This window comes from Grammomys surdaster, unplaced genomic scaffold (assembly GCF_004785775.1).
Source record: "Grammomys surdaster isolate TR1022 unplaced genomic scaffold, NIH_TR_1.0 211, whole genome shotgun sequence".
Lineage (NCBI taxonomy): Eukaryota > Metazoa > Chordata > Mammalia > Rodentia > Muridae > Grammomys > Grammomys surdaster.
Window position 1 is genome coordinate 2,378,995 of NW_021604656.1, and position 10,654 is coordinate 2,389,648.

Below are 10,654 nucleotides of genomic sequence, written 5' to 3' on the forward strand. Positions count from 1 at the left end.
CCCACCAGAACTATGAAGAAAACTATCTTTCCAACTTATCAGTTAATTGCCTCAAGCATTTTATTAATGATGAAAGCTTGGAAAAGAGGTACTATGTGAGGTGCTGGTGGCTAATTTTACTAGTTTACAACCCACCCCAAACACTACTTATATGTATCTTCTTTGTTTGAATGTAATTCTAGACATTAGGTTCTCTCAATAGAGCCAGGCACAGGTCTGAGTCTAGACCCTTAGAACCTAGGGCATCTGCCACATGGGGAAACCTACAGTAGTTTTCATCAACGCAGAAACTAAGCAACGCACTCTCAGGACCTATCCTCTTCGAGTCCTGAATGGGTACAGGAAGTAGCACCAATTTCTCATGTTTTCAAATAGCATCTCAGATGACACATCTTTCCCTCAATAAGCAGATGAGTCAGGCATGAGTAGGGCAGGTGAGAGGAATGAAACAGAATGCCTATTTTTGTGCTAAGACAAGATGGACACAGAGTTGTAGTTTTGGGTCAGAAGCTGAGGCACTTTGCTTCCGAACCTATTACACACTTGATAAACCCATCACTTTACCCAGACAGAAAAAAGCAAACACTAGGCTTGGTCCTAGGCTCAGAGCCATCAACAAGGAAGCATTGTGTAGTTCAGGAAGAGAGTCAGCTGTAAATGCTGTCTCCACACAAAGTGGAGACCTCCAGGCTCTGATGGAGGCAAACAGCAGGTAGATGACTTTCCCAAACCCCACCCCAGAGACAAAGGAGGAGCCTCCTCCTCTTCCTCCTCCTCCTCACTGGGCACTCCTTTTCAGTGGTTCCTGCCCTCTACACTTGGAAACACTTTCAGTGATATGGATGTGCTAATGACTCAAACCGTCTCTCCAGCGCAGGACTTTCAAACATAAACCTGGGAACCCAAGGCTGCTCTCCAGTGACTGGTGGACAGGTGAAACTTGTCATCCACCACACACTCAACCTACCCACAAAGTACTTCTTCCAGGGTTCTAGCCAGTCTCCAAGAAGCTACTTCTCCAGCCCCTCAGATCTAGATCTAGATCAGCTATAGTTCTGTCTCACGCACCTAGCAAACAAACTTCTGAAAGAGCCTGTTGGCTCTCCCTTCTTTACAGCCAGAGGCCAAGCACTGTTCTCTGCAACTACAAGGTTGTTCTGTCTGCAGGTATATCGTAACTGGCACCCTGTCACACTTTCACCATCTGATACATTACTGCACACCCCAGAGAACAACTTTGTTAAGATTCAAGGCCAACAGTTTCGGGTTTCATCTTCATTCAATCCGTGTCCCCACCCACTAGGCTTCCTTCCTGTTGTTTGCTGTTGCCTTCCACACTGCTGACTTGTGTATCAAGTCCCTGCAGGGCCTTCCTGATGTTAGCTACGGAGTGCACAGTTTGACCTGGACTATGGAGTCCTTCAGCATGCCACAGAGGAGACACAAAAATCTGAGCTGTTCATGTACAAGAATTTGAAAAAAATCTGAGGCTATACCCTACAGAGCAGGATGTTGAAGAAAGTCTTCTCCGGAGACCAAGATGAAGACACCTGAAGTCTCAAAAGGAAGCCTGCAAGTTAGTGACGGCAGAATGCAAAGGAAGACAGGGTGGTCTGACCTGAACACTATAAGACATGCCAGCTGAGCCCTGAGGTGGGTCCTGGAGGTTCTGCACCACTGTCATCACTGCTAACCTGCAGTCTGGTCAAGTGTAAAAGGAACAACCAGCTCTCAGCTTCTAGTGGGAGGTCAAGAGGAGGACATGGAAAGAGCGGGTACAAATCTTGACTAGACTAGCACCAAAGAGCAGAAAGAGGGGAGGGAGTCACACGGACAGGATGACAAAGACATGAAGCAGAGCTACCATAATGACCCAGGAAGGGGGCAGGCCAGTCAAGGCAGAGAAGACAGGCCTAAAACAGAAAAGGGAAAGCAAGGACCTGAGTTTGAATCCCCAGAACCTATGTAAAAACTGCTGGGTTGTAGTGGTGCATGCTGGGATCCTGGTGCTGGGGAGTCTGGAGAAAGACAGAGCCCTCACTCACGTTAGCTAGCTGGCCAGGCAAGCCTGCTGGGCAGGTTGTAGGCCAATGGGAGACAGTTTCTCAAGACCCAAGATGAAGAAATGAAAGTAAGAGGTCCTCCCCACACAAGCACAGATGTGTGCTCGTAAACACACACATCTTCAGGCTGAGCTTTGGTGTCACAGGAAATGATCTCACGTTGTTCTAGATCTTTCCTTTAGCTCCCTAAGGAGATTCATGTACAAAAATTATGAAACAATCTGAGGCTACACCCTAAAGAGCAGGGTGTTGAAGAAAGTCTTCTCCGGAGACCGAGACAAAGCCAGCTGGAAGCCACACACTTACCCTTGTAGAGACTTATGGATGTTCTGGCACTTTTTCTTTAAAACTGCAAAAATACCTGCATAGACAAAGAGTTTGAAGGTAGACTTAAGACATTGTTGTCCAGGGGTGACGGCTTCTGAGCCAAATGCAGGCCCTCACCCTTACTGAGAGCCACCCAAGTCCAGCTAAGAACACTGGGTGCACACTTCCTACTCTGCTCTTAACTCGAAACCAGTAGGCAGCACAGTCATTTTGGGGATGTTTTTCTTTTATTCAAGGAAAGCTTGAGAGCCACATCTGACCACATGAGCTGACTCCTCTGCTGGGGAATCGAGTGACAGCTAAAGGCCTCTTCTCCTTCTTGTCACTTAAGTGTACTCATTACTAGTATATTGGGGTTGTGCATGTGTGGAGGTCACAGGGAGATTATGGAGTTAGCTCTCTACCACCTGGATCTGGGGATCAAACACAGGCTGCCATGTTGTATGGCATACGCCTTTACCCACCGAGCCATCTTGCCAGCCCCTTTTTGGTTTTAAAAGCTACACTATTACAGTCAAAGGCTACTTGCTAGATTCCCAGTTAACTTTTTGCTTTGCCCAGAGTTCGCTGACAGACAAGCCAGCATTGTTACTAACTGATGCTTCCAAGGCTGAAAGGAAAGCAGGAGAGAAAAGGACATCTACGAACGCTTAGCACACTCGGCTAACATCTCCGAATCACAGCAGCCATTACACTTGGGAAAGCACTGAGGCCTGGCACCGACCCAGGCCTCTCCTTTCCTGGCACTGCTACCTGGAGTAACAGCCAGCCACTCTGGCTCTAGCCCCTAGTTTAGAGATGAAGCCCTCCATACAGTCCTGGTTCTCACAACGCCAGGCATTGGGTGAGCCCACCCATCTGAAATGCTGGGATGAGGCATGGTTTGGATCTTCATGTTTCAGACTATGTGGCATTTTCAGACTATTGGTTGAATTTTAAACACTTGTACTCAACAAGTTTGGATATTGGGTTATTTTTTGTTTTTTGTTTTTTTTGTATTAGAGACACTTGATTTCTAAAGTAACTCAGTTTTGTTTGCTAAATGATTTCCTTGGGCTAATTCTTCCAGAAAGCGAGATGGTCCCACAGTTAGCAGAAGCAGTCTTCACAAGGCTGTACCTGGACTCTCCTCCATGATGTTGAGGGCTTCAATGGCAGCGGCAGCGAGCAGGGGAGGCAGCGAAGCAGAGAAGCAGTATCCTTGGCCAGAGAGCCGCTACAGAGAAACGAAGACAAAGATGTTCTCTCTGTGGAGAGGGACTTTTGGAAGGCACCCAGTCTCCACAGTAGGGCACATCCATCTGAACAGCAGGCATACTGACTGAACCACAAGGGTGCACAAGAGATAAGGACTTTATGTATCTGTAAACACTTTGAGCTATCCTTTAAAAACAGGCTTTTAGGGAGCCTGAGAGATGGCTCAGTGGTTAAGAGCACTGACTATTCTTCCAGAGGTCCTGAATCAATTCCCAGCAACCACATGGTGGCTCAAAACCATCTGTAATGGGATCCGATGCCCTCTTCTGATATGTCTGAAGATAGCTACAGTGTACTTCTATAAAAAAAAAAACAAAAACAAAAACAAAAAACCTTTAAAACAATGACAAAAAAACAAAACAAAAAACCCCAGGCTTTTAAATAAAACCTGTGTAATGAATTATGAGTTAAATCTTGTACTGGAAGCTGTGCTCTGAAGGGGTGGTGGGGACAATTTTCTACAATTGTACATCATTTCTAAGAGGCATCACCTGATGGTCAACCACGAAAGAGCGGCCACAGCAGAAGCCCCCGACAGAAGCGAGCGCGTTCTCCATGTTAGCACTGATGAGGTCGATATCATCAATCTGCCAGGAAAACAGAAAGCTACTCACTGACAGGCCTGCCTGAGGACGGTGCTTCTCCTCATTTCATTTCACACACAGCTCGCTAGGTCCCTACCCACATTTGCTGATGTCAGCCATCGTTTTCCTGTGGCATCACTCTCCACTCTTTCCTCTGGACTAGCACGGTGCTCAGTGCACATAACTGAGGGAATTTTGTACTTTATCCATCAACTAGGTGACACAGGTAGCAAAGCACATTTTGGAGAAAAGGCACCCTGTCACTACCCACGGTGGCCAGCAAGGCAGCTATCCCAGCCTGAGGCACCAGGAGCACACCCCACGGCACTTGGTCACTCTGGCTCTGTTTCTCCACAGGGTAAGGAAACGGGTCAATGTTATTCCAACTTTTGGGGCCTTTAGTAGCTTTGCTCAATCCATTCTCAATGGTGTTTTTGGCAGCATACATGTGTGTGTCAAAATTACATACAAATATGGCCACGCATACTGCCACCTATACAAACACACACACACATGGCACAACTGAATGTATGCACTTCCACAAATTATATGTAGAGTTTAAATACTACTAACATCTTTAGAAGGACTAAGGGAATCCCTTTATTGTTGCTGTCTGGGTGTGGGATCATCTGGGTAGCCCAGGAAGACCTCAGTTTCCCAACTGCTGGGATCACAGGCATGTGTCACTATGCCCGGCTACTAAGGCAATTCTTCATGATCTTAACAAATGTAACACAAACCTAGCTGCACCTAGACGAGACACAGAAAGACAAGTTACACATCCTACCCCCATCCCTGGGAAATAGAACAAAAACTCCAGAGGGAAGATAGGGTCCTGACTGGGCTGACCAGATCCACCCACACATCCAAGTCTCATGAGCTCTGGATGGGTGACGTTTTTTCCTTGACAGCCTTCCAACAGGGGAAGTTTCCCCAGTGAGAGAACTCACATTGATTCCATAGTGCTCCGTGACACCTCGCCCGTGCTCCCCAAGGACTCCAAACGACAGGCTTTCCTCCAGAAAGATTCTTGCTTTATATTTATACTTTAATTTAACCTAGGTTTTAAAAAAGATCAAAGCAAACAAACAAGCTTAGAACTATCATCATAAGCTGCCTACAGAATGTCTTTTGGAGAAAAAAATTCAACGTATAAAAGTACTGACAGTTGACCCTCAATATCTATGAGTAAAATTTACCTACTTGTTAAAATCTGCGACTCCAAACTCAGTATCTGCCTAGACATCCTTCAGAAGCTCACAACGTGGGTGGTGAAGGACAAGCGAGCTAGCCGCCAGTGTGTGCTCCCAGCGGAGGGAGGAGCAGTCACTGTGTTCTAAGTGTCCTTTGCGTTGCACCACTGTGCGCTGTCCTGACGTTGTGCTTTGCTAGTGACTCCACGGCTCACACTGGCCCTGATAATGTGCTTTCTAGTATCTCAGATGCAGAAAGCGGAGAAATGCCTTCTGGGAAAATGTACATTGGAGAAACTCCCTTCAGCACGAACTGTGAGGCTGTGAGCAGGAGTGCAGTGGGAATGAATCAACATTCCACACTAGACGGAATCCCACACGAGCAGGCTCCGTCTTCCCTCTTTCACCGTGCACAGCACCTCTATACGACGGAAGAACAGTGAATACTAAGAAGCAACTGCTCTTTTCATCTCTGAAATGACCCAGCTTAGCAAGAGAGAGCACAATGCCTCATTTTAAAAAGGGAAATGTTAAGACATTTATGTGTACAGACATAGAACATATTTGTTAAATACTTGTCTGACTACATATAACCCCCCTCTAGAAATATAATTTTTTTCTCAGTGGTTGTTTTAATTTGGATCCACAGAAATGTATAAATGTAAAGAAATATTTTATTATGTTTATTATTATGGCTCATTCATCTGTCTTCCTCTTACTTTTATTTATGAATTTGCATTTTAAGAGAGGAATCTTACTCTGTAGCCCAGGCTAGTCTAGAACTTGCATGCAGAACAGGATGGCCTAAAATTTAGGTTGCTCCTTCAGTCTGAGTCCCCTTAGCACTAGGGTACAGACGCGAAGGCATAACTGACATGGACTGCTAGGTGGGGTTTTTTGTCCACCCTCTCTCCCCCACCCCCACTGTCAGACTTCTAAGTAAATCTTTTCCCCTCAAGTTTTCGTTTTATGAAACAGGTTTTCTCCATGTAGCTCTGGCTGTCCTGGAACTCACTCTATAGAAACTCAGAGAGATCTGCCTGCCTCTGCCTCCCAAGTGATACAACTAAAGACATGTGCCATGATCACCCGGCAGTAGACATGTCTGAAATTATTAAATAAAAAGTATCCTTAAAAAACTTACCAACAATGTGTTAGGAAGTGATACATGCATATTTGTATGCATTTTCCCCATCTGTAGTTCAATTACATGTAACTTGCATGTAATCAGCTGCACAGCCACATTAAAGGATAGCATCATGAGCTGTCAGCTTCTACTACAGTGAGGAGTTGTGTGAAGCTCTTCCTCTGGTTCGCATGCATGTCTGTTTTGTGGTTGGAGTCACACTTTTAACTATTACAGGTCCAATGGCTAAGTTCCCCTTTCCACTGTAACCAGACACGCCCAGAAGACCTAAGAAGGTTGGCTGTCCCACCTCCTAAGTTTCTGATTAGAATACTATGATCTGTTACTGGTCACCACTGGTAAGTCAGCAGGGTGACTGGGCATTTGGTTGGATTGTTTTTTCATCAAAAACACTAATTTAAGGGCAAGCTCTTCAACACTGATTTTTCCTTCCTTAACAAGAATGAGATACCAAGTTATAAAACATGTTTACAGAACAGTCACAATGACCCAGCACTGGAGGAACACAGTGGAAGAGCACAGGGTCCCAGGTCCACCCGACTGATTCACCCTGTCATCCACACAGTGAGCACTTTCACTCTCTGCTGCCAGCTTCCCTGATGTGTCCCACCACATACCTGTCCATGGGTAATGCCCTGAGACTGTAACCCCATAAAAACCAGCTCTAGGGATGGCAGAATGGCTCAGTGGGTCGAGCCCACCTGAGTACAATCCCAGGACCCACACGGTGCATCCTTCAAGCTGCCCTCCGACCTCCACGCACGTGCAATGTGACATACATGCTCTTCCTCATAAGACCACACAAATAAATGTACCAAAGTTCATAGAAAACCCTGCTGTAATAAGTTTTGGCTCCCCAATTCCACTATCCTGTCAGTCTTCGACACCTGTATAAAACCAGGAAGATGAAGAAAAATCCATCCCTTGCATCAGTGTTTAGAAGAGAGAAGCTTTACGAATACTCCGTGAAGCCTTGAGTCTTTATTCAATTAACAGACTCCTGTCCAGATGCAAGGGTTCAACATGACAGCAGCCACACTGTAAGAACTTGGGAGAAATGCAAGCACATCCCAGTTGGTACAGAAAAATCCAACAATCTCTCAGGAAATACACTTGATGTGTTTACGAACGAGAAGGGTATTTTGTTGTTGTTGTTTTCCCAGCCTGCCTGAAAGAACCTGTGAAAACCTGCAGAAACCAGTTGGTTGAGAGCTACAGAAAGTTTCCCCTGAGACCAGGACAAGGGTTCTCTTCTCACTGCTCCTAAGCACTGTGGAGGGAGCTCTACCCAGAGAAAGCAGACAAAGGAGAAAAGACAAGGGAGAGTGGAAACGAGGGAGAAGAAAAATTCTGTTTACAAATTACATTGTTCTTTTATTTTGTGAGACAGCGTCTCATACAGCCCAGGCTAGCCTTGAAACGTCCATGTACTGTAGAACCAGCCTGCCTCCATCTTAGGATTGAAAGTCATCTTATAGTAAAGACAAGCTAGGTTCATTCCTGTTCATGGTTAAACCTCTGTTCCTCAAGGACTAGGCTATGTCCCACCTGTAACCTTAACTATAAGTGGTTCTGTTCTGCCTGCTCCAGGAATGGCAGCCATGTCTTTGTTTTAAAAAGTTGTTTATAACCATCTCGCAGCCCTACCTTTGTTTTAAAGGTTCTGTGGCTACCTAGGACTACCGTGTTATGGTGACCTTGTTATGACTCTGACGACCTTGTTATGCCCAACTTGCAACCATGTCTTTGTTCCAGACTAGGACTGAGTTATTATGCTTATTCTGCTCCCGTAATCCAGCCTATTTTGCCTGCCAAATGCTCCATTTGTAAACTCCCTACCCCTGAGCCTTGTCTTCCTCATATTCAATGCTGACCTCTCAAATCCCACTTTAGAAGGAGGCAGCCTAGGCACACAAATAAAAAGGTTTGCTTTAATTGCTTGCTTTAATTAATTTGGCTATAATGATTTAGGTCAGTAGTATTTCTCCTCACATCTTTGGGATTAACAGTAACTGAGGGTGACCTTGAACTTCTGATCCTCCTGGACACCGTGCCTTGCCCAGATACTATATCTATCTATCTATCTATCTATCTATCTATCTATCTATCTATCTATCTATCTGATTCATAGTATATAACATACTAAAACAGCATTACTCCACTAAAATGTAATAGGAGATAGATCTATAAAAATGGTTATAGTCCTGGAAATTAGTGGTGAGTGATCTAAACAGGAATTTGAGGAAGCAATTCCATTTAAAACAGAATCTAAGTCTCAGACAGACATTTAGTGAAGGTAATGCAGTGGTGAGGTTGTGCCTGCTGAAGGCTGACTAAGGATCAAAGTGAGTAGGACCTTGCCCAGACTGAAGCCTTACCCAGTGAAGTCCTGGGCCATGAACCAACCTACAAGCCACAGCTGATTTTACAGGGAAGGAGAAGTGCATCCTGAGATTCACACAGATGAAAGGACCACTCTTGACCACGAGCAGTAAAGTTAGAGAACTGGAGTGTCATGATTTCAGAGCCCCAGACAAAGTCACAGCAAGTACATGCTGCAGCACCAGCAGAAGGATCTACATGACACAGATGGGTGATTAAAACCCCAAGTTCAGACAGATCCCAGTGACATGGCCCAGTGAACTTAGACTGTCACCTCAATAAAAAGCAAGAAACTCCACAGCCATGCACTACAGTGTCACAAACAAAATGGTCACCTGAACAGAAACCAAAGAAACTCACCTTTAAGAAGGAAACAAACAAGAGATTTTATGTAGCTTCGATTACAGTAACATTTTTAGAAATGACACCACTACCAACAACAACAAACAAAACAAAGAAAAAAAACAGCAACCAACCAAATAACAACAACAACAACAAAAAAAACCTCATCCAAACAACTAAACCCCAAACCAAACATTATGACCAACAAAGCAGGCAAACTGTACTTCATCAAAACTCAAGACTTTTTTTGTTGTGTGTGAGATGGTCTCACTGTATAGCCCTGGCTTATATAGGCCAAATTCACTGTGATTCGCCTGCTTCTGCTTCCCAAATACTGGGATTAAAGAAGTGTGTCACCACATATGAGCAACACTTAAAAAGTTTATAAATCCAAGTTCAGTGTTCAGTATTAAAAAGTGAGAGCAACCTCACACAACAGGTGAACTGTCTGAATCCTGTATGATGTGATTGGGGCCCAGTTTTCAGATCACATAAACAACTCTTACAACACACTAAGCAGATAAGTCAATCAAGAATGGAGAATAGCATTGGAATGAACATTTCTCAGAAGAAGACAGATGCTCATCAAACTCTCAGTTGCCAGGGAGATGCAAGTAAAGACCAAGATGACATGGCTTCATACCTGCTAGGACACACAACACAGAGCAGCACAAAAAAATAAGTATTGTCATGTGGACAAATTGGAACCTCTGCTCACCGTGGCAGTCACCACACAGGGGACACAGCTGCTCATACACAATGCTGTGAAAACAGACCTTGGAAAAACATGTGTACATGAACACACACAACAGATGAGTTCACATGGAATAACAGCACGTCAAGGATGCTTTCACAATATGATGTACGTCTGTCTAGAAAGCATCCCGTCAATGAAGAAAGCCAGGTATAGAGAAGATGTCGCTCATAGGAAATGCGCAGAGCCAGCACAGCCATGGAGACAGTCAGACAGTGTGGGGAGGTGGATGCTGACTGCTTCTGAACAGATGTGGGTCCACTACATGCTGGAGCTCAATGGGGCTGCTGCCTGCACAGGGGACACACTGTACTGTGCTGTGCAGTTTGGTACAGGAATTCATCTTGATTAGGAAAGCTACAGTGGCTATGGCTTCTGAAAATAGTGTACTGCTTTCACTGTTAAAGGTTGGTTTATAAAATACACATTATTTGTTTTCATTTATACAAAATTTACAAAGGTTAAAACTAATCTATAGAAATAGAAGATATATCAGTGGTTACCTGGGGTCAGGGACCAGTATAAGGGGACTTCTAGAATAACACAAGTGTCCTGTGACCTGACTGTGCTGGTGACAACCGTACATATCTATCAGTATAAGGGAC

The 10,654-nt window shown here is 44.7% G+C and overlaps 1 protein-coding gene across 1 annotated transcript in view; it reads right to left on the bottom strand.

Moving 5' to 3' along the window:
• Nucleotides 1-10,654, bottom strand: part of Sptlc1 (serine palmitoyltransferase long chain base subunit 1) — a 46,459-nt gene that overhangs the window by 6,122 nt on the left and 29,683 nt on the right. The window contains exons 9-12 of the mRNA XM_028772118.1: nucleotides 5,182-5,289; nucleotides 4,139-4,234; nucleotides 3,510-3,606; nucleotides 2,370-2,424 (exon numbers count right to left, since the gene is read on the bottom strand). Coding sequence (XP_028627951.1) covers nucleotides 2,370-2,424; nucleotides 3,510-3,606; nucleotides 4,139-4,234; nucleotides 5,182-5,289 — 356 coding nt within the window. The remainder of the gene's footprint in view (nucleotides 1-2,369; nucleotides 2,425-3,509; nucleotides 3,607-4,138; nucleotides 4,235-5,181; nucleotides 5,290-10,654) is intronic.